This window comes from Ochotona curzoniae, unplaced genomic scaffold, assembly GCF_017591425.1.
Source record: "Ochotona curzoniae isolate NIBS_2020 unplaced genomic scaffold, NIBS_Ocur_1.0 scaffold_4506, whole genome shotgun sequence".
Lineage (NCBI taxonomy): Eukaryota > Metazoa > Chordata > Mammalia > Lagomorpha > Ochotonidae > Ochotona > Ochotona curzoniae.
Genome location: NW_024467119.1, coordinates 71,977,014 through 72,002,077, shown reverse-complemented (window position 1 = coordinate 72,002,077; position 25,064 = coordinate 71,977,014). Strand labels below are relative to the sequence as shown.

Below are 25,064 nucleotides of genomic sequence, written 5' to 3'. Positions count from 1 at the left end.
AACATAGGAACCAATTATATTGCGCTTGACATATATCTACAAATAAATCTATATATTAAAACAAAAAAAATTGTATTTTCCAAGAATGCTTCAAAGTGCTTTCAAAAGATCTTGAGAAACAATACCTTCATGTTTTGTGGTGGTGGCAATATTTCTGCGCATCTTTTCTTCAATTTAATTTGGTAGAAAGTGAATGGAAGGCATTGCAGAAAGAGGTGAGCGTCACACTGTGATTGACTCAGGCTTCCAGATTGCGTTAAGCCTTTCCAAATCCGAGTATATATTTTGTGGTATTGCTTTTATTTCTCTTGAAATTGCCAAAGAAGAGAAGCAATACTGAAGTAGAATTAAGAAGACAGATTGATCAAAGAGGTTGAGATTAGATATTTTGTGATATTGATGGGTGATCATGTGATATTTCTTGGTTTGTTTGAGTCCAGCAGGCTGAGAGAGGGGAGATGGCAACAGCAGGGAATTTTAGTAACTCCTGGGGAGATGAATACTGATGGATTCCTTTAAAGGATGGAATCTTAATTGTAACAAAAGTGTAATCTTCCTGTTTTCACTTGAGTTCTAAACATAAGCCTCAGGTAGGCTGGATTTAAGCCCCAAATTTTGCTTGTCCTGATAAATACTTTGAGGCTCACAGTGTTATCTTTGCATGTCTAGATACTACTACTCCTCTCAGATTCGAAGCCTTGTGAACATGATGAACCTGCTCCATAGGTCTTGCTCTTCCTACCAGGGCCTAGATGTATCTTCAGCAACTGGTTAACAATTGAGTTTTTCTAAGTATCCTTAACGCCAGCATATGATTAAATCAGTGTCTCTTGATCCCTGTGATGAGTTTTATGGTGAAAATGAAAAGAGAGAAGTGAGAAAAGAAATACTTTACTTCATTCTTTCCTTTTCTCCTCTTCTCCCTACCACCTTTTTTTTTAACTTCCTATAACTTCATCCCCCTCCTTCTTTCCTTTCTTTCTTTTGCTTTTCTTAGCTCCTCTTATTTTTCACTCTCCTGTTTTCCTCTCTTTCTTTCCTTCACTTTTTCTTCTTGATTTTTGTGTCGTGGTAGAAAAACAACTGTTGATTTTGCTTTTTGTTTTCCCCTTGAACTCTGGTAATCAAACTTCACATTTTCCCTTTACATTTGTGGTAACCATAACAGATTGATACAAATTATTTTTCCAAAATCTAATATTGCAGAAGGCACAATCAGTTAGGGAAAGAATGTTAATATGAGGTTCTTAAGTCAAAACAAGTGAAAGTGAAATACTTTGAAACAAGCTTCTAAGAAGCCAACGGAAACAAACCAAGTCATTTCTTACCATGAAAAAAGAAAATGTGGAGCCCAGTCTTCACATATGGGGGTACTTTGAAAAGTTCAGAGAAAAAGGAATTAAAAGATAAGTTTGTTTTGGCGCAAACATATTTGAAACTGGGTATATGAGAATATTCAAGAAGTTCATCAAAACTTTGTATGATGAAAGAAACTATGCATGGACTTTAAAAGTTTTTGCCTTCAAATAAACTTTTATGTATATATATATATCTTATCCACTTTCAAAACCTACTGTAGGAATATGTAAATGTAGTTCAAAAAATTCTTGGAAAGTATAATTAAAAATAAGAGGAAGCTTGGGGCCAAAAGTGGGAGCCAGGAATACAAACCATATCTCCCATATGGGTTACAGGAACCCAGGGACTTGAGCCATTGATGTTCAGGGTCTTCATGAGCACAATACTGGAAACAGGAGCCGATTGGAAAGTAAACCAAGGTACTCCGATGTGGGATACAGACATCCTGCCTGGTTGGCTGGAGTCCATTCCTAAACTTAACTTTTCAGTCCATTTCCCATGAAATTCTGGAAGCTGCTTTGTATATCCACAGTACGAGTGTTGAAAGTGGATAAATTCCCCACATGTTGAATGATGTCACAATGCTTTATGAACTAACTGCAATAGACCCTTCACATGCTTGCTGCATTTAATAGTTAGCATGCCTTTGAACAATCATATGGACATAATCGTTTACTGAAGTTGATAACAGTGAATCCAGCTGTTGAAATTGACAGCTGGATAGTCAGGAAAATTATCAATAATGCATGACTGTATGGTCATGTATTAAATGCATCATCAGAAGTACATGTTTGAAAATAAGATGAGAATAAACATAATTAACAGTCTTATGGGAGTAACACAAACACTTAGAAGTTTGGAGCAATTAAGTCATCTGTGATCTTATTTTTCTAGTGGACAGATACATTTAAGTAAAAGTCAAGTACCTCAGATCCTTTTCTTCTAGAAATTGTCAATAGCATTTGTTTTGCCAATGAGATACCAAGTAAATTTACTCTGTCAAACTTCACACAAATTGCATTTGTATCCATACAGCACTATCAGTATTTTTAAAAGCACTTTTATCTGATCTCATTTGATGTTTGCAGAACTGAGGTAGGTCTCCTGTCTCCATTATGTCTAATGTGAAGCAAAGCACAGAAGAAGCCTTCTTGCAAATGCCACCCTTCCAATTTGTCTTGCCAATATAGCAGGAAGATCCCTAGCCAGTGACTGCTGAGGCTGAATTCACAGTCTCCCGAACTTGCCAATTTGCCATTAAGCTGTCCAGATTACCATGGGCCTCAGACGAAGACCACGGTTTAATTAAAAACATCTACATCAATTCATGACCTGGCACATAACCTTTGAGGCTGATCTCCACACTGCTCCATCCACCCTAAGGCTCCTTGGCCTTAATATATTTCCCGGGAGGGACATTTTGCTCTTTTAGAAAATTGTTTAAAATGCATGTTTTTTTCTTCAGTATCCATTTAATGCTTTTCTTTTAGCATATGTCTACATGGGAAAGAAAACAATACTCTTCTTAATTTCTATTTATTAGTTTTGTGGTTATTTTTGAAAATTTGAATGATAGACTGGTACTGTGACAAGTTTATGGAATTAAGGCATAAGGTTATTTCAGTGCAATGATTTTTTAAATTGGGGCTAGGATTGGCATTATGGTGTAACAAATTAGACCGCTGCCTGGGTTGCTGGCATCCTCATATTGTAACACCAGTTTGAGTCCTGGTTGCTCCATTTGTGATCTAGCTCCCTGCTAATGTGTCTGGGACAGCAATGGAAGATGATCCAAGTGTTTGGAGCCATGCATCCCATATGGGAGTTCTTGGTTCCTGGCTTTGATATGGCCGAGCCCTGGCCATTGTGACTATATGAGGAGTGAACAAGCATTTGGAATGCAGACCCTCAGGCTCCATTCCATACTTACTGAATCACTCTGTATTTTAACAAGATCCCTTTACCAAGTAGCTGGTAAGTGAGGACATGAAAGTTTGGGAAACACTGTTCTAAGAAGACTGTGTATGAACGAATGGGACAAGGCTTAGGGATCCCAGGCACATGCTTTCAGAAACTGTTCTGGGTTGGTTGGCAATGGCTGCTGTTCAAGATTTTTGGCACTAGAGGGTGAACTAGCCCTCTCTCCGGGAAATAAATTGCTATCTTAAAATCATCCACGGTTAAACTATTGTTTAATTTCATATAAAGTTACTCTAGATACCAAATCATCACTGACATTTTATTAGCATGCAATGAATGTTAAACATGGTGCTGGGCATCTTACATGAATCACCTTATTTCCCCCACTGAGGCGCAGTTGTCCTATTTTAAACTTCAATGGTGGGCATTTAGGTTAATGGCTTCGATGGTGACGAAGATGTCTGCATCCAGGTTGGAGAACCTAGGCTGAACACCCCACTCTGGCCCCTGATTTGGCCTTGTGCTGACAGGGACACTGGGAGACAGTGGTGTTACTGCAGGTGCTTGGGTTACTGCCATCCACATGGAGCATCTCGGTGGAGTTCCTGTCTCCTGGCTTTGGTCTGCCCCGCCCAATGTTGATGACGTTTGGGAAGTAAGTGAAAAAAAATGAGAGCTCTTGTTCTCTATTTGTTCCTCCCTCTCTAACTCTCTGCCTCCTGAATAAATTTTAAAGCTTAGCAAAATGTCTGTAAATAAAACAATTTAAGAACTAGAGACCAGGTCTTGGTGATCATGGGCCTGTGCCCTGATCCTCCTTTCAACTGCTTTCTCTTGATGCCTCATCATCTTTCCAGGGCAGGCATATTGAGAATCAAACAGCTATGATTTCATTCAGCAGTTAACATAGGACAACAAAGAGTCAAGTTGAAATTGGCACAAATACACTTTCTTTGTAAGTGGAATAGTGATTATGTATACAGGGTCTAGAGGTACTCTGCCTCTTAAGGAAGCTATGGACTGCATGTGGCTATTGAGCACTTGAATGTAGCCCTGTGACAGAGCTGAATGTTTCAATAGTTTTATTTGTACGGGTTTAACTTTTAAAAGCAACACTCAATTTAATCATTAGAAAGCTTTTAAGCAATTTTGGAGCAACATATTTGGGTATTCCATTGTGAATGTTATGCAAATTAAATATAGATCAAATGTTTTTGATGAAAATCTGTCTGAATCGAGATGTGCTGTGAATGTAGAACACCCTCTGGTTCAAAGACTTGGTATAACATCTACAGTATTTAACAACTTTTGTATTGACTGTGTTGAGATGGTAACATTTTCTGGGTACACTGAATACATAACCTTCATTATTACAATTAAGTTTCACTCTTTTGTTTTTAGTTTTTTACATGTTCACTGCATTTAAACTATGTAATATGATTTATATGATATTCCTGTTGGACCAAACTGCTCCATAACCAGATTTCCTCGATTCATGTTGTCACTCTGCCCCTGGACAGGAGTGAGAATTATATGTGCTTCCATTTCTTCCTATGTCATATATGACATGAGTACCTAGCTACTTCATAAAGTTGTTGAGAACTACATGTGTTAACATATGCAACACGCTCATGGAAGGACATTTAACCACATGTTTTGTGTTTTTGTTTATATTTCAAACAGAAGTACTGAATGCTTTAGTTTTAAACTAGCTCTTCAAGGATCTTAGTATAGCCAATAGCCTTAGAAGACAGTTTTCCCTTGAAATACAAAGATTAGATAGGTTTGTTTCCTGTCCATTACAAAAAGTTTGGGATGTCTAAGTTTCAAATTTCTCTTCAACAACTAAACATCTCACCTGTGTAGATGTTACCTGTAGATACCTTTCTGTATCACCCCATGGGAATGGGATTCGTAAGAATTAGTTACTAGTTGAGGCTAGCACCAGAATGAACTGGTTCGTCTCTGACTCTTGAGCTGTGTATCTTCTGATAGTGACTCTGAAGTTGTGGCAAGCTAGGTTGTTAACTTCTAACTGTGCATTAAAACCTTGGACCCTTCACAGCTCTTGACAGTCATTAGGATATATGCCTGGCGTACAGCACCGTGTTAGTGTAAGCTGTTCTTAGCATTGCAGCTACTCATTCCTGTTCAGTTCTGCAGTATCACTGCTGTCTTAGGTGTCCGGCACCTGTCTCAGGTAGGAGTTCCTGTAGATAGAGGATTGTCCCTAACTGAGGTGTGAGGCACATTGCAAGTATCAGCATTCTTTTCTTTGCCCACTAGCAAGATTGTGTCTAAGCGCTGTTTCTTCACTTGAATGCACTCAGAGCTGTCTATTAATGTGAATGCATAGCTTTTTCATATTATGGATTTGGCTATACCATATAACTATGTCTAGGGCTAAGACTTTTACTGGTTTTGGTCAAAGGTCAACATAAAAAAATTTAGAAGAAAAAGTTTGTATAGTATGCTATTTCAGTAAGCCAAAAGGTCAGCAGAAAACAAGATTTTTAGGGAATATGAAACATTTACAAGTGAATTACTTACAAGGGATTACCAAGAACACCCACCAAAGCTTTTAACTGAACTGAGTTACTTTTAACTTTGGTTTTTGCAGTAGCTATTTTACTTAATACTGTATTTTCATATTAACCACTAACATTTAAATTTAAATAAAATCAAGCATTCAGTTCTTGCTTTGAACAGTCAAATTTCAAGTGCTCCCTAGCCACATATGATTGGTGGCTTCATTACTAAACAATGGAGACAGAGAACATTTTTTTATCATTGCAAAAATCTCTCTATCAAGCAATGCATCCCTGAAAAGTTCATAAATGTTTGGATCAATTACTAAGCACTGCTCTTTAGCAAACAATCCTCAGTTTGCTTCCATGGAATTCAAAACTTCATTAACTTATTTGTCCTCAATTTTATAGAAGTGGCAGGGCAACAGATGTCTCCCATCCACTGTTTTACCCACAGCAGCCAGGGCTGGGCCAGGCTGAAGGTCTCTCATTTTTGTGGCAGACCCAAGTACACTTGACACAAGATCTATTGCCTTCCAGGGCATAGACATCAGGAGGAAGGTGGATCAGAAGTGAAGTTGTCAGGATCCTGTGTGATGGTTCAATGGCTAAATCCTTACCTTGTAATCACCAGGATCCCATATGGATGCCAGTATGTGTCCTGGCTGGTCCACTTCTCATCCAGCTCCCTACTTGTGGCCTGGAAAAGCAACGGAGGTGGCCCAAAGCCTTGGGACCCTGTGCCCACATGGGAGACGAGGAAGAATCTCCTGAGTCATGGCTTTGGATCAGCTCAGTTCTGGTTGTTGTGGCTATTTGGAGAGTGAGCCAGTGGATGGAAGATCTTTCCTATGTTTCTCTTTCTCTCTTTAAATCTGATCTACCTTTCCAATAAAAACAAATAAACTCTTTAAAAAAAAAAAAGAAAAGAAAGTAAAGCAGCCAGGACTCAATATTCATAGGTGACAGCAAATGCTGGGGGATGCAGAACAACAGCAGTTCTCATTCATTGCTAGTGGTCATACTCAGTGGTAGCCACTTGGGAAGAGAGTGTGGAAGTTTGTTGTGGAACTAAGTATACTGTTACATACCACCTTGCGGTTAAACTCCTTTGTGTTTATGTGAATGATTGGAATCTATGTCTACACAAAAAGACACACATGGAAAGAAGCCAGTTTGAAAAGGTTATGCACTGTATGATTCCAACTACATGATAATTTGGGAAAGGCAAAGCCATGTAAAAACCCCAGTACTTGTCAAGGATTTGATAATGGAATGTCCCCACAGTTGCAGTGTGGTATATAGATGTTTCAATGCTCTATCTGTAGAATGTGTGATAGCAACAGGGACTCCTGTGCTGAGCTACAGGTTTGAGTTATTTTGAGGTACCGATCTGTGTATATGTATGGCCTCACCCATTTCAAGACGTCTCACTGTGGGTGTATCAGTAGCGACAAGTGTTCCCCACAATGAGAGATGCTGATGATGGCGAGACCACATATATGTGCTGATGCAGGATTCATGTACCTTCTGCTCAACTTTGCTGTGAATTTAGAGTTGACAAATATTGGCCCCTAGATTTGCATTATGAATCAACAATTTACATGGTACAATTGGTCTATCTAGTAGCAATCGCTTTTAGAGCAGGAAGGATCCCAACTACCTCATTTTATACAAAAGGAAGTTGTGTCCCAGTGCAGGGAGAGACATACCCACTAGCACTTGGCTAATTAGTTAGAGACAAAGGCCCAAAGTTCACATCTCAGTTCAAGCCCATGGTTACTGCCAGGACAACTGGCGTGCATGGCTTTTGGTAGCTGTAGATTATAGAACAGTGTGTGTATGATAAGCTAAATTGCTTTACATGAAGCACATGGATTTTGCATCAAGGAGCTTTAATTATAAGGCTATAAATATGTCAAAGAGATCTGACAACATCTTATTAAATTACAAGAGTGAACTCAAGTTGTTTCTGATGCTGGCATGGTCCCAAGAAGAATGAATTTTACAGTCAGGAGCTATCTGTAGCACTCCCTTCTTTCCCCATCTCCCATCCCTTCTCCTTTTAAATTCTTGTGTTTCTTTCAATTCTAGAAAAGACTGTATAGGAATCAAATACACATCAAGTTATGAAAACAAATTATTTTCCTTCCTTTCCTCCTCCTATGTCTTTGAGTAGAGGTAAGATTTAATTTTACATGAGATCTCTTTGGAATTCCGAAGATGAGATACTAAATGTGGCTGGCATTTTAAATTGCACCTCTTTTACATACAATTGATAACTGTCATTTTTTAAAAGTGAGTATGAAGGAACAAGTTCATAGAAATGTCTATCACTTTCACAGGGGAAATTTACAGCTAAAACTTATACTTGGTCAAAAATGAACTAGGGAAAATCTCAATATTAGAAATAATGACCTGTTTCCGGGAAGCTGCCTGAGAAATGTGAAGGTCATGTGTCAGGTTTGGAGACAGGATCCCTCTAACCTCATTTTATTGTACTGCTATTGGGAGCCAAGGGATGGCTTCCCAAGGTGTTCTATAGATAGCAGCAAGTGCCTTTCCAGTTTCTTTGCAAAACTGCCTCTCTCATCTATATCCAAGTCACTCCCATTAATATATGGATTATTCAGAATCCAAAACGGCCTGTGGAAACCACTTCCAGTGTTTACCATGGAGGGAATTTAAAGTTGAGAATTGATTGCACTGGCAGTAGCAGAGCTGAGAAGCCAAAGATTAGCAACAGTCAGAAACCACTTCCCTTCTAGACTGTGTGTACCTGTTATGATTTTATTCAAGCATGTAGAAACTTTCCTGGATCTATCTGGGATTCAAAATGTGCAGTACAGAGGAGAAAAAAAAGGTGCTCACAGGTTAAGCTATGGGACACATTTTCAGAGCTGGAGGGGCAGTGCCAGAGGGTTGCTGTCGTATCCACCACTGTGCCTCTCCTTGGGTCCCTTTTTGTAATGTCGAACTTCCAGGAAGCCACCTGATTTCAGAGACACCTTGGAAATAAGCATCTTGTAACACAATCCCTTTGAGACTTTTCTTTTCTATGAATGGAAGAGATGTATTCACCCAGGAAGAAAGGGGACTTAGATGAGAACATTTTGCTTTTTGAAACAAACTCAAAGATCTTAAATTCATGTTCAGGTCAGACCTTACACAAACATTCTTGACAGGGTAGGCTAGAAGCAAAATGGTAAAGTCAGTAAAGTTTAGAAGAATCTTCTGTTTTGTTCAAATCCCTTCCTCCATTCAACACTTTAATTTGGGCATTGAGTGATTTTTAGCAGCTTTCTCACATTTTTTAACATGCCAATTTTTACTTTTTTTTGTAAAAATCAGGCTAAAGATAAATTTAAATCACTGTAACACCTTCATGACTGTTTGTATATTTATCTATACAATGAAACTGCCCTTTCGGGGAGTGGGTATATTTCAAGTAAGAACATGACAAATGACAAGAGACAAGAAAATTTAAAGTTTTTTGAGTTTAGCACATTTAAAATTAGTGTTTTTTAGAATAAGCATCAATATTTGGGCAAATTTCTTTTTAAATTCTAAAAAAGAATTTTGAAATAGCACATGTATAAGTCATAAGATAAAGTTTAATACATTTGATCACGTTAAAAGACACAAAACACAGCCAGTCTAACCAAATTTCAGGCATGCATTTACATAAATATATTAAATTAAGAAAGGAAATTATACACTTAAACATCCTTTTCACCTAAAAATCATTAAATCCACAGATCAACAATAAAACCAATTCTCTGCATTTACCACTTCAAGATACAATTGTTCTATTTTAAAGATAACACAAATACACTTGTTAGAATTTATATGCATTATACATATATTATATATTACATAGATAGTGTGTATACATATGTAGTGTTTGTACAGATAGATAAATATATATACATGGATGTGTGCACGCATACAGATACACACAGGTGGAGTTTAGGCCATCTGTACTATTGCTGCTGGATTCTGACATTGCGCTGAACTGGAGCTGGGTGGATGTGACTATTGTCCTCTACTGCCAATCTGTTCATCATACCCACCAGCCTTACAACCTCCCTGTAAACGTCCTTGCCTGTTCGACAGTAGATAATCCTGCTAGGCACTTCCATAAATATTTATTGAGTTAATAAATGGGTGTATGGCTGAATAGTATAATAGCATTCACAGAAACCTTCATATTATAATAATTTGATTAAATAAAGCAAACCAGTTCAGACCCAGAAGGATCGTCTGAGCCAGTGACTTTGCTTGTTGCTCTTCAGAACAAGTATAGAAAATTCAGGTAGTACAAACGTTAACTGTGTTACCACAACCTGTACCTGATTTTACCAACTGTCTCTATAGCCCTCTTCCTCTTATACACAGGAATCCAAGTATAGATTGATTCTGGCATCTTCTCTGAGGAAGGCTATGGACAAACTTCCCTAATTGTGAACAACCTAAAGGAAAATAAAAAACTAAGAAAATTAAAATGCTAGGAAAACTTAAGAGATCACCATTCTTTCAAACTGGACAAAATCAATCATAGAGAAAGTGAAGAAACTCACAGGGTTTTCATTTTAGTATTATTTTATGCTTATTAATTATAATGGTGCAATCATTTTTTTCACTTTGATTAAATGGACTTATTTTTAAATAAAAAGTCTACTGTAGCGTGTCCCAGGCAACCAAGTTCCAAAAGTTCCATAGTACCTCAGTTGTCTCAGTTATCATTTATCTTGTTACTACATGGTTCTTGGTGAAATGCATGTCCAAACATACCCTGTGAACATAATGAGACATGGAAAATATCTATGTCATAAGATTGCCAATTTGGTTTCTCAACAACAGAATTATGAAAGGGGTTATACAGTGTCCAAAATCTTAATTTACTATAGGAAGATCATGTCTGAGGGTTGAGACTACAAGGAAAAGGAAATTACCACATTAATTTCGGGAAGATTATATCATATAGGATCGCACCTTGTTCATATGAATGGGAGCCACAGAGTAGTGTTTTAGTGCAAAGGGAATTATTGAACAGGAATTATTGACTACCCAGAAGTATAAAACATACTGTATATTCAGTTACCAGGAATTTTTTTTTTTACCACTGTTAATGTTGAGTTTTTCCTATCTTATGTCCTAAAAGATGGTTTACTTTTTACTTCAAAAATGATTTCCAAGTTAACTCATGTCAACTTGCATTTGTGTAAACATCTACTTAGGATGTAAGTATACGTAATTTACACATTAAAACAAAAGCAAAAATCAGTGAATGAAAAATGGTCTCTAACTTTGGGATATGCATAAGAGAGGTAACTTTATAATCAATGTGGAGTGGGTACTATTTTTAAAGTCATTGGCTTTAATAATGTAACATTTTAGGTGTAAGGTTTTATGTTGCAATGTTTTATTTTTTTTCAAAAAAACACCTCTATAACCAGTATAAAAGCTATGAGAGAGCAAGTTAGATACGATGGACACGTCTTGGGTTCATAATTCATGAGGAATTTAAAAAGAGTACTAATCATAAATGCACAAACTTCATTGCAGCCTGGGCAACCATCACTATTAACTAAGAAAACAGCTCAATAATACTTGATCATACTCACACAAACACATTTTACTTTCCCTTAAAGAAGTTTTCCAAATGTATTCCAAAGAGATAGTTAAGAGGAAGAAGGTTGAAGTTAGCTAGGATTACTGTTTGGTAGGCTTCATGGTCACATTTTTAATATCAAAATGCTTTTTTTCAAACTTTTTTTAGTATTATATGAACTACTGGAATTGTGACCAAGATAGGGTAATACAGAGAACTGAACTTAAGATATAAAATGTCTTTTCTCTTCAAAATTTCCAAAAATAACCTGTCTGATGATATTCTCAGCAATCCCAGTAATAGCTCCACCAACTTCCCAGGAAAAATAATAGATAGGTACATTTCCTGGGCATATGAGTTTACTTGGAATTCTTGTGAATTCAAATTTCATCCCAAAAGAAAGGGAAAGAAGACTAAGAAGTTACACTTGGATATGCAGTAATCTTCTATAAAATAGACCCCATAGAGATGACTTGCTTGGATAGGGAATAGCTACTAATAGTTTTGATTGTAAAACTCTTCAGTGGAGCCATTTCCCCCACCTTTCCTGTAGCTGTAATAGAAGAGCTGAATAGGAGTATCTGGTTGGGAAGTCACTTTTGGAGATTGTATTATTTAATGTTTATTTATTGTTGGTATCAAATGTGAGCAAAAGTTGCACCAGGAAAAATCAATAGAAACCAATAAAGTAAAATCATTAGAATTCTATTCCAGACTGCTTTCATTTTGAGTATACTGAGGACATGTTTATCTAATAAATTTTTTTTTAATGGAGGAGTGCAAAAAGGAAAAAGGCCAAAGTGAAAAAGTAGAGTAGCAAAAGTTCAGAGATGACAGGTAACAAACAGTGTATGCATTGGAGTGGGGAGAAACCTTAGTTATTACAGGTAACATTCCAACTTTCTATGCTCAGAAGTTAATTTGCTAATCAGATAACTACAACTGCCTATGCTGCTATGTCTTATTTTTCCTCTGAAAAGTCTGGGCTCTGCTTGTCTTATTTTCAAAGCTAAGAGACTGCAGAAAGGATTAGACTAAGTTTCAATTATGTGTATCAAAGTTCTTACAAGTAGTATCTAGCTTCCTAACTTATATCTGGTGGGGTCATTGTACAGTTCATGAATAAGAGCTAAGAACTATCAAAAAAGCACTTCAAACATTAGGTGAATTCAATGTGATTATTTGTAAAGAAGGGATTGCTCTGAGGAATGGCAAGCCAAAGTTTTCTGTTTGGATTGTGTCTGTGTTGTCTGTGTTTTGATTCTTTGTTCTTTCCTCATAAGTTAGCCCATCAGTGTGAGAAAACATCTCAGGACTTTTTGGTGATAAACTAAAGGACATATTTTACAAAGCTAAGCTAAAATATAAATCTTTACTCCTTTTAACATCAGTGATCTGCCAACTCAGCTTTATTGTCAATGCTATAAGTAACTGTCAAGAAAACAAGTTCTGTGGATGAACATGAGAATCTGGCTGAAACTGATGGTTGAAAGATGGCTTCCAATCATTTAAGTACGCTGGCATCATTTCACGTTTAACTGACACCCAAGGCCTAAACTCTAGAATGGTTGGGGAGGATAATATAACGATATATACTTTTTAAATTTTTTAAAATTTTTTCCATCTCCTACACATCAGCCTTTGTATCAGAGATGTTTTCCTTGGGTGCTTTACGAATGGCGTAGATGTTGCCTTTCATGTGATCAAACCAACTTTCCTAGCTCTTACTTTCTAATCAGTTCTTACCTGGCTCTCATCATGAGTCACTGCAGATAATTTCCCAGTCACACATTTTTTTTAAAAACATCAACTTGAAAGAAAGATCAAAGAGATTTTTTTGAATTGACCACTTTGTTAAAAATACATAGCCATCAATTAGCCATCACAACCTACTCTTCTCCCAAGGACAGAAAGAGATGACTCCATGACTCTTGTTGCTTGAGTTTAATGTCCATGTATTATGCTATCTTCTTTTTTCAAGGAATTTGATCTTTTGTTCTAATGACTCACACTCGGTGAGGCAATGACACCTGGGGTATGTGCGGTTTCCTAACTCAGCTTGAAACTCTTTCATTTGGGAAAAGGCTGTATAAAACAATCTGGTCTATTCAGTATATGTGTATATATTTTTAAATAGTAGAACTACTGGAAACAAGATACTTTTACCTCAGGGGAAAAGATGGAAGGATTAGAGACGTAAGAAGAAACACTTGATTTTTCAGATTTTGCTGAATATACATCAGTATCTGTATTATTTTCAGCCAAACTATGAATGAGGGAATGTGTAATAAAACTGCACAGTTTGACAGATTTGGATAGCTGGCTCCCTCACAAGAAGTTCACATTTTGTTAATGTCACCCACGTTGAATAAGGGACGATTAGATGCTAAGGTTCATTTACAAAAATGGTTGTCAGGACATTTTTTTTTAATTGTAAAACTTTCTGTGATGGAATTCAGTAAAAGGGCTACAAAGAGAAAGCACCGGAGACAAAAGATTGCTATTAACCTAGATGCAGGCTACTGCATGGTTCATTGCAAGATTTGTCACACTGTTGGGCCAATGAAGTGTTAGTGTGACTAGAAAGGACCACCCCTTTTCTGGGGTAAGAGGGCAAATTGGTCTCCATGCTCATTTAATCCTGAGACTTCTTTGAATAGACTGTCAATTGAATCTAAATCGTGCAAAATTATGCATGCACTTTTTAATGCAGGCTATTGTTCACTAAGCACTGAACCAAGATTTCTCAACCCATTTCCATTTGGCATGAGGTCACTTGAAACTTAAGTAATCATATATGGAAGACAAGAGCAGTGCACTTAACCACTCTTTCTACATTGTGGTTTCTATATAAATGCTCACTGTGCTTTAATCACAAATCTCTCATAGAGAAATACTAGCTACCAGATTGTTGTTTAATTGAGGCTCATATGCCTAAAGGTAAGGAGCAGATTTGGAAAGTCAGCTGGTGCTGCATAACCCATACTACTCTACAATTTAGATCCTAGAGGGATGGATGTTTACAGAAGGGGACAACTGCAATGGGTGTGCACTTGTCAAGAGTAGATGTGTTTCCTCAGTAGTGCAAAGAGGCCTTACACTTTTGTTAAAATCCAAATATGGAGGGCTGGACTAGAAAACTATTAAGAAAAAAAAATCTACCAGACTTTTTTTTTTCCAGTGTTAGCTAGAATATGTCACTTCATTAAATGCCTGAACAGAGAAGTCACAGAAAATGTATTGATGCATTAACCAGGGAGTATTTTCATTGAGTTCTGAAGGAACCCGTACCTTGGAAGTGATATTTGGCAAGAATTATTACGTTAAACATTAGTACAAGTGGCAGCTTATATCGCCAAGACCTGGTTCAAAACCAGTGAACTCTTCTCCAGTGAGGTTTGACTCAGTGTGTGAAACAGACAGCATGCTAATCACATATACTCTGACAGTCTTGCTATGGTAAAGTACTTTACAAATATTTACTGCTGGCACTTTATAAAGATTAGCTGTTTCGCCTTTTCATTCATCATTAATGATTATATATGGTGAAAGGATGCATTGTTAGGTTAGATCTACATAACGTTAAAGACTATTTGCTTTCTCACTCCCCTTCTTTCCAAGTTAGACGGTGAAAAAAATGTAACTTTAGTATGTTACAGGACAGGGTAAAGGTGTTTCATCTAGGTGATGTCTACATTATAAAAATAAAATAAAAAATATAAATATGTAACACAAACCCAGTGCCTAATGATAAATACAGTATACAGTAAGAGCAGACCTTTTAGGAAGATTGATTTTAAAATATGCTGTTAGGATTTAATTATAAAACATTTGAAAACAATCTTGAGATCAAGCTGGAGAAACCAGATTTCTCTGCCAATAAAAAAGGTAAGTGCATAACATGGTGTAATTGAATACATTGGTAAAAATGAAGATTATAATTTTATATCAAGTTGCCCATTTAGATATTCATCAGGGAGTTCTGAAAAATTCTCTCATATTAAAGTCCTTTAATATAAAAATATTGCCTTTTTATTAGATCCATCAGATTGCACAGTAATGTTTCAAAACTCTATTAAAGTTGACTTTAGTTATTACAGACAGAAAATTCCTATGAAGTCAAATAGTCTCTTCTGGTGACATAAAAATTCTGTTATCAATTTACAATGGAATTTCTGTGTAAATTACTCCAAACAAGGAAGTATGCGTTTTTTTAAAAATCCATCTGTTATGCAACCATGTGAATGGGGATTGTGAGTGTGTGTGTGTCTGTGCAAATGTGGGCAAATGTGCCAACATGCACACAGAGGATATGTACATTTCTGGAAAATTTTTTTTAAATAAAAGAAAATGAAATCACAGGAGTGTGTAGCAGGATAACAGTCTTTCTTTTTAATGACAGGATAAAAATAAATGCCCAGTGGAAAGGAGTATTCACACAGTCCCAGAAACTATACAATGTAACTTGTTAGATCCAGCAAATAAGATGTCATGTCAATGATCTGATCAAGAATACCTGCCCTGGTCACTCTGCGGATGTTTCTGTCCACTTGCTCACACTGAGGACCAAGATAGCCTTTTTTACAGAGGCACTTGTTGGGTCTAACACAGACGCCTCCATGACGACACGGTGGCTCGCATTTTGCTGGGAGAAGAAAAACAGCAAAAACATTGCACTGTCATTCTCTATGTCAGAATCAAGCATCCATGAGAAGAAAAATACAGAGGAAATGGAGGGAAAGAAGGAGGAAGATGGGAACAATACATCCACAAACAGGAAAGAAGGCTCTTAGATTCAAATTCTTTGGGGGATGGAACTTAATAAACTAGAGGAGATGTTTCTAGAAAAACAATCCTTTCAAATCTCTGTTCCACGGGGGTACTTCCAGAGGGCTTTCCAGGACCTGCTATCCTCTTCTTCCAAGTTAGAACTTGGGGGAGCTGGGCCCCAGCTTAAGAGCGACCTGCACTGGCCCTCGCATTTCCAATGCAGCATAAAGGAATAGTCACTTCTTGGTGTGAGTTGGATGGAAAATCCACCAGAGGGACACCCTTGGATTTCTCCTTCCCTTCGTTCCAATGCTTCCCTCTGATTAGAGTCTCAGGCCATTCCTGGGTTTGGTAAAATTAGCCAGGGAAGGATGTTCTAGGAAATCCTCTTCCCGATTAAATGAGACAATTACATGAAATAATTTTTACCACTACACGACGAATGGGGATTACAAAAACTTACTGCTAAAATGAAAGGCAGACATGAAATTGAGTATATGAATTAATTGCTATTTATGGTGGATCTGGGAAGTGCTGTCACTGTGGACAGAATCAAATCCCTTGAATCCCTTTTCTTTTACATTGACAGCACAGGGTCATTTTCACCTCTCCAAATACCTGAGTCCAAACCCAGGGTGCTGTGGCTGAAGTGCAAAAGAATGTATAGGAAGAAGACAAATTCTCTTTCAAGGTTGTGGAAGCTGAGTCGGCTACGTGGATATATCAATGACATTCTTAGGTTTCAGATATCCCAAATAGATTACTTCCATATAAAATGATTTGGACTTATTTTATATATTAAAACTATTTAAATTTGAGGGGAAGTGAAAACATTTGCATGAGTAAATCTTTACATTAATTCAAAGTGTACACTTTCACTTATGTTGCATATATTTCTAGCCTACTGCATACAAAATTTGCCCATCCTCAGCTGAAACATGGCTGCCACTAGAAGTTACTCATCAAATATTTGTTAATTGACAACTTAGGTCAAACAAGGGGTTAGGTAAAATGCAAAATAGAATATAGCAGAATGATTGATATCACTATTCATGGAAGAAAGCAGAGGGCTGACAGGTTATCAGGGATCTGAATACTATCACATTTGAACATTTGTTGTCATTTTTCACTAAGTTAACAGAAAGGAAATAAAATGGGTCAATAAAATGCAAGGATTTAATTTCAATAATGTGCTTAATTTCTGTTGTGTTTCAATTTTGATAGCCTGGTCCTAGGTATGCAATGACAGTCAGTTATGTAATTATTTAACTGCATAATGACATTAGTGCTTAAGCAATTTCAAATGTAGAGTACAAAAGAAAATATATAGCACATCCACATAACTGTAGATACTGATTAATTTTGTTAGGTCACATATAAAATAAGCAAGTTATAATTTTCAGAAACCATCTTTAGAAGAAAAACTAGCAGTAATTATGAATTGCAAATAATATTAACTTGGGACTTTAGTTTTCATCAACAGAGGTTGCTTTAATATTGGAAGTGGTAGAGATCAAAATCTTTCTGAAGTAAGGTGAATGTGCATTTTCAACATAAACACTTTAAAACTTCCATCTCTAAACTTACCCAGGTTTCTTCCTTCATACCAAATAGAACTTAAACATCACTACACAAAATTGAGTAAATCTCATGTGACAGGCTAGAACAAGCCCAGAGTAATTCTGCTTTGCTCTGTCTGAGCAGTTGCACACCAAGCTGATGGTTCACAAGGGAGTGGCAAATAATTTAAAAATCTCATAATTTGCCCTCAAATAATTGCATTTCCCCCTTGCATTTAATAACATCCACTGAAAACTCCCATTTTTAGTATGACGAAGCAAGAAAGCAAGCAGTAACCAGGAAGGGCATTTATGGGGTGTCTGGAGAAGGGCTTGCAAAATCTCCCTCAATGACTGCAATGAAATCTCAAGAGCCCAGGACTGAGAGCCCACCAGAGATGCCTTCCCTGTGCTATTTCCCTTTTGTGCCTTATGAAAACACTCAGGCATGGAGAGGTCTTTTACACTAAGGAGTAAGTAGCTTGCATTTAAGCAGATGGGAGAGATTTCATTTAGAAATTCAGAAACAGGAGAGCATTAGTATTATTGAAAACACTTTTCAGCAGTAAACCATTCTAGCAGAAATGGCGGATGTTGAGTTCATGAGTACTTGAGGACCACTCCTGCCCCAGACCCTCCTGGGGACAAGGGACACTCACCGGTTCTGCAGAAATCCCCTTCCCAGCCTGGGCTGCAACAGCACCTGCCCGTGGGAGTACAGTAGCCATTCCGACAGAACCGGGAGCACTCCGAAGCGAGTGGCTGCGCAGGTAGCACTGTGGCTCTGCATTCCTCGGGCATCAAAGGCCTGTGTGAAGAGACAAGAGTGGAAAATCTATTTTGTTCGAATATCAATACTGGAATCCTATCTAGTGATTTTGTTGCTTATAAAGCATATCTTGCTTTTTTAATGAGACCTTTGAAGCATATCTTGCTTTTTAATGAGACCTTTCTTGGAAGTGACTTGAAATTTAAGACTGACAAGACTAGCAAACTCCTTCAAGCTAGCCAGTTTCGAACCAGAGTGAACAGATAAGGATCTTGAATTACACTGATTGTCTACATCCAGTAGCTGCAATTTACAGATATGCATTTTGCATTTCTTTTGAAATATTTTCTGCAGATAGATTTGTCTGGAGAGGTTATCATCACCTATGCTGTAAAAAAAACCAGTCAGTCAAGGTGTAAACTTGTATGTGTGTGTATTGGGTATTTTATGTATATTTATGATAATTTCATTTTGCTCTGTTATGGAGAGGATTAAAACTAATAGTAGCAAACAGAAACACCTTATCTGCAATGTAAAAGGTCAGAGATTTTGTATAGGTGTTCTACAAGGGCTATAATTTATAGAGGAAATCAAGATAACTTCAAATGGGTTTATAACCATCACTGATTTTCAAATAAACTTCTTGTTCCAGCTGGGTTGGGCTGGAATCCTGGTCCCAAGGGCTCCTTACCTACTCTTTGGAAAAAGAAAATGTGTAGTGGTATTTTCCTGTTAGTCACTGATGCCTGGCCACAACATGGTGAGAAGGCTTTTTACAATTCAGGAATGTAAACAAATGTTTTCATCACCACTCAAAGACACCAGGGTTTGGACTCCCTAAGTACCTTGACAAAGAAGGTGATCATTATGGGTCAAAATCAGCATCAGAGAGGTAAATTATAGAGCTTTCTGAGATAAACAAAGAATCATGCTCTGAGAACTCAGTTTTTTCCAGATAGGTTATCTTGTTATGACCCTACGGGCAATGTAAGGGATAAGAGTTTGTTTCCATAATGTCTTAAAAATCATAATGATTTTCCTTGATTTTTTTCCCTGATTATTTTCCTGTTACACATGATCTGGAGATTGAAAATATTCACTTTGCTTTGTAAAAAAAAACTGTAAAAATATCATATAGATTAAAAATCAAAAAACAAACAATGCATGGTGACTTCATTTCTCTCTTTCTTCAGTAGAAGTCTGAATCTTTGTTGAAAGCAATGGGTTTGCTACTAATGTGGCAATTCAGAAAACTCCCTTAAATCAATTCCCTCTTATTTAAATCTGGAAATGGTAAATTTCTGTGAAAGGTTCGTCCCTAAGGCATTCTATGGACTGAACATATTTTCATTCAGAAAACATTAACAAATAGCTTCCATGTGTTCCCCAGAGGAGTCCTTCTGGGAGCAACGGGATGGGATAAGGCAGAGGAAATGTCCAATGTTTTTGCCAAGAATATTAAAGGCCCTCGTCTTCTTTTTCTGTGTGTGTGTCTTTATCTTCTTATTGCTGCATATCACAAGACTGCTCTATTTGTTTCTCATATAAAATTCTTATTTTTGTTGTGAGATGATGGTGGCTGTTTTCACAGCCCAAGATGAGTTTTTCAGTAGCTATGAAGTTTCACTGAGTTCCAGGTCATGATCAGTTAACAAAATAGCATTCAGTAAACATGAACTGTTCCAATTTTATTGGTATTGAAACTGTAGAGTTCTGTGTCCCTAACCTCCATACACAATCACTGGTCCACTCTTCTGACCTGAGACTCAGACTATGTGAAAAATAGATCACCTGTGACAAACCAGGCAATGCGAGGTTGCTTATGCCAGTTCTAAGTGGGATCTTTTAAAAGGAGGCATAGTTTAGATCAGGTGAGTTCAATTAAACTAGAAGATGTTGCCTGTTTGAGGCAAAGTATAGGCAAATAGATCATGTGATGACCAATGCCTCAAGGTTGGAGGGCAGTACTTTAGGATACCGTGTCTGAACTTTCCCCATAGATCCTTGGACTATTCTTCCACCCAACATTCAAAGATATGAAGTCTCAGGATTATACGGGGCATTCCAAATTGCTTTTCACCTAACCTTTTTATCTGTGGGTATAGTAAAATTTCATGCTTGAGTTTATTTAGCTACTGCTTCTGTGTGGCTGTAGTAAATATACATTGTTAATTCCTCAAGTTTTACCGACTGAACACCTGAGAAAACTTTTATCTTTTTTTTCCATTTCTGAAGTTGATTACTATCATTCCCTACTTAGCCTGTGAAGTGAGTCCTCACGTTGTCTTTTTAACCATTATGGATTTCTTAACCTGGAAAGAATAAGACTCTTCCAGAACTTTGCTTCTCCAAGGCACAGGCCATGCTTCCTTCCTTTTCTTGTTGAAAGCTTTCAGTGGGCAAATGCTACTCAAACTCCAAGACCATTTGTTTACTCAGGCAAGGGTACTCTTCAGTGGCACAAAAGATAAAGGAGGTGGTGGTCCTCAGGGAGACCACCCATGCAAAGACAGATACACACACAAAAGCATCGTGTATACAGATCTGTTACAAAACTGGGACACGTGAGTATCCTCGGAAGAAAGATGAGGAAGCAATTAGTTCAGAATTGAGGGATGTTATCGAGAGATTACATTTAAGTCACCAAAATATTTTATTTTCTTATATTCGTGGGAGCTAGAAAAATATGGAGAGGTCCTCAGTGCATATTACATTAAATTGAATGTGTATTAATGTAATTTTCCAAGATACTTTCTGAAATATAAACTTTATAAGGACAAATTTTCTCTTTCTTCTTCTTTCACCCCAGGACCCAAGGAAGTGTGCAACACATGGATGAATCTTAAGAAAAGTGTGTTTGAGTTACAGAAATTAATGAGCATATGCAATTTTCAAAGGATGTTTATTTTCTATGTGACTGGGTGATCGCCTTTGGAGTATATGGACTATTCAGGGGAGAGATCATTAAAATCTAATTGCTATAATTTTAAATCATAAATACAAAATTGAAAACACTTGCTACATTTCTCTTAAATATTTGAGAATTCTTCTAAGGCATAGTTCATTATAAACTATGCACTTCTGAGCTAACAAAAACTTTAGTGAAAAAGCAAAAGGCTAAGAGGGCAAAATAAGCATGTGAAAAGGAGATTTGACTTTCTCCTCTAGATGATAATGCAGCCAACTTACTAAAGTAATTTTCTAGCAATATGTGACAAAATCTGACTTGGATTTTTGGTGATTCCAGCTCTCCTCTTCCACGTTCACTTTACTCTAGTGGCATTGTCCTTCTTCTACTGAAAACAATAGGAATGCTTCACAGGAAATGAATTTTTTTTAAGTTGGACAAAATTATTATTTTCATGCTGTACCAGGCTATTTCGTGTATTATAAAAGTACTACATATACATACCTAAGTGGACTCTGAATAAAAATCTGGAGCATATATCTGTGACAGGTTAGCTCATTTCATACTTATTTTTATTGCATGGGAGAAGAGAATATTTCAATGTAAGTTCTAATAAAAATAATTTACATATGCTTGTTCTTTCAAATAATTACTTAGCAAAATTCTGGATCTTTCATTATACTAAATGAAGTCAATTAGTTTTAAAAATAGAAAACATACCCAAGAGGATGGATATAAGCTTATAATAAAGAATATACTGAGCCTATTTGCTGACAGCTATCTCCATAGCCCTCAAACTTCATTTAAATCAGAGAAATACATTTCTTAATCCCTTCACACATGACACTCAGACACCGAGGAGCTAGTACAGAAAATTGCACAACATTCTTCAATGTAGAAAGCATTGCTTTTAGAAATTTAAGAAATTGTTTAGAAGCCTACTTTGGCTGACTTAGTGAAGTAGTGTAAAAGTTTAAATATTTTCTTGAAGTAACGAGAGTAGTTGAGAAGAATAAGTAATTTATAACACACACCATGCATGATGACTCTTTGTGAATAGCTGCGGCCAACAGTGAATGTCTCTGAGTAAGGGGACTGTGAATGGTTTTAATCTAATGATATTTAATTTAATATATAAAAAAATAAATCAATATAGGCAAATCCCTCTGTGACTTCGTATGGAAGCACAGGGATAGATTCTGTCTGAGCTGGCCTGCCCTGCAGAGTGAGTACTGCAGAAATTGGCTCTGTCTCTTATGGAAGGTAACAGTCCCCAGTCAGATTTTGTTGTTTTTAGGCTTCCAGATTTTAAATACATTTTATTATAAAATAAGATATACAAATCATTAGTAATGCATCTTTGATAAAATCCTCACTCATGGGAGGCTTTAGAAAATGTAATAAATCTATAGCATCTCTCAAACAGCAGGCTCCTTAAGGGAGAGCATGAAGGAAGGACTGCCCTGGTATCCAGAGTCCCATGGGGATGCATGGCCAAGTGTTCCCTTTACAACTATAGTCTTTGCAAAAGTCATCATAACTACCTGTATTCCCCATTCTCACGAGTTAGGAAAAACTGCTAAATCTAAATGCTCATGACTCCTAATGTGGTCCCTCACTAACCAAAAGCATGGAACCAACAGGTAGTTTATAAGAAAATGCCGATCTGTGGACCTCCTGGAAAATGACTGAATTCAAATTTGTACGTTAACAACTTTGTCGGGTGATTCCCATGCCTATTGCACCTGGGAAGTACTGTTCCCCAGCCAGGAGAAAATGACTGCATTTCAATTAGTGCATTTCAAAGCTTCCAGGAAGAGGATGTTGTACAGTCTTACTTCAGAATGGAATCCCTCCTCTGCACTGGGACAGAGTTAAGCCCAATGCAGGGCTTAATGAATTTCCTCATTCTGTAAGCATGATCCAGAGTGATCAGCCTTAACCGCTCACTAGTTTTAGAGTCAATATTCAGCACTTTTGAGTAAAAAATGGTAGGGAAATGGGGAAATTTCCCACAATGGCTCAAAGTTCACTGTTTCCCATCTGTACAGTCTAAGGCAGAGGAATAGCAATTAGATCATTAGTTGCTGTACCATCTAATACTCATTTTAGTGACTTTCTCCAAGGTCAATGAACAACCGACTCTACTCAGCCCTCCTCCCTGCCCCCACCATAATTAATTGCTGTTAGTCTGACTGTTCACTGAATTTTTCCTGGTCATGTCAGCATTTATTTTTTTCAACTTCAATTTACTCATAGCGAGTGAAATTCTGAATTTTGATGGGTTTACAACATTTTTAGATAACAATGCATGATCATCTTTTGCAGTTTTAAAAAACAATAACATGTTACACACATTCCATTTGGTTGTAAGCAGTCTTGCACATTTATGACACAATCATATTCCAGGTAGAAAAGCAGAGCAAATTAAATCTGATCCTGTGGAACTATAGACCTCATTGGGATTTCCTGACAGTAAAGATGGCAATACATTTTTCCTAACAGTGCTATCCAAAGGCTATTTGCTAAGAAACTGGATGTTTTAAAAATTACTGCTTTCCAAAAAAAAAAAAAAAATAGAATAGATAGAGAACAACAAGGAAAGCTTAGAACCAGATAGGAAATGGTCAGCGTGGATTCACACATACCTTACTAGGTAGAACACAAAGATTAGTTACTCCTCACTAAGGTACTGAAGATTTCTCTGTACACCCCTCCTGAAACTGTTTCTGCAACTAAACTGTTGACGTATGTCTTGTTAGAATTATAACCCAGTTTAGACTATCCTAAAATCTGCTAAGTTCAGCAAAATTATGCTTCAACACTATAAACTACTAAATACTGAAATGAAAATAGACATGAGGCAGCTGAATAGTACCCTATAGATATTTTAAGGTGTATAGCAGCTGGTTCTGTATATAAACTAAAATTGAAATGTCAATGAAGTAGTCACAGGATGTGGTTAAGAACTTACATTTTTTTAAAACATATTGGTTACTCAATACCATGTCAATTAATTCTATAATGTTGTAAATTGTCATTGATGTTATGTTGTGGCTTTAATTTGATCGGGATGATACTCTGCCAGCTCTGCCTTCAGACCAGAGATGGTCTCTTTATCCTCAGGAGAGAACCAGTTTTATTCTTCCCCAGTTGAAAAGAACAGAGTTTGAAGAGGATAAGTGTCTTTCATATCACTTACTATAGATGGTTTTCAACTGGTCCCCTTACTTTAGGAAAAAGGTAGCAATCCATGCTTTAGACTTCACTAATCTTCCTAGCCAAACACCATCACTACAGTTTGCAAAGATCTAAATAGGTATGTGGAACCACTGTTTTCAACTTTATTATCTTAACCCAATGTCTATTTTTCCTTGAGGAAATCAAGATACATTTTAGATAAAAAAGATGACATCCAGTTTTATCAAATTACCTTAGATAACTTTTTGTATTGTGGTCACAATGCCTTGACCACAGAAACTGCCAACTCTAGTTACGGAAGGAGAATATGGAAAAACAGATTTTTCTACTTTAGGTCATCAGACATGTTCCTGAAAAATCTTGCATTCTACAAAATATCATAATAATTGTAGAACTATCAGGGACTGAATGGTGTGTTCTCCTCTCTTCTGCTCAT

General features: G+C 36.9%; 1 protein-coding gene across 1 annotated transcript in view; it reads right to left on the bottom strand.

The window, feature by feature from the left end:
• Window positions 1–15,810: 15,810 nt before the first annotated feature.
• The window catches only part of LOC121147410 (hedgehog interacting protein), an 88,882-nt gene continuing 79,628 nt past the window's right edge, over window positions 15,811–25,064 (bottom strand). Inside the window, exons 12-13 of the mRNA XM_040967259.1 lie at window positions 18,410–18,558; window positions 15,811–16,066 (exon numbers count right to left, since the gene is read on the bottom strand). Of these exons, the coding sequence (XP_040823193.1) occupies window positions 15,873–16,066; window positions 18,410–18,558 (343 nt within the window). The 3' untranslated portion in view covers window positions 15,811–15,872. The remainder of the gene's footprint in view (window positions 16,067–18,409; window positions 18,559–25,064) is intronic.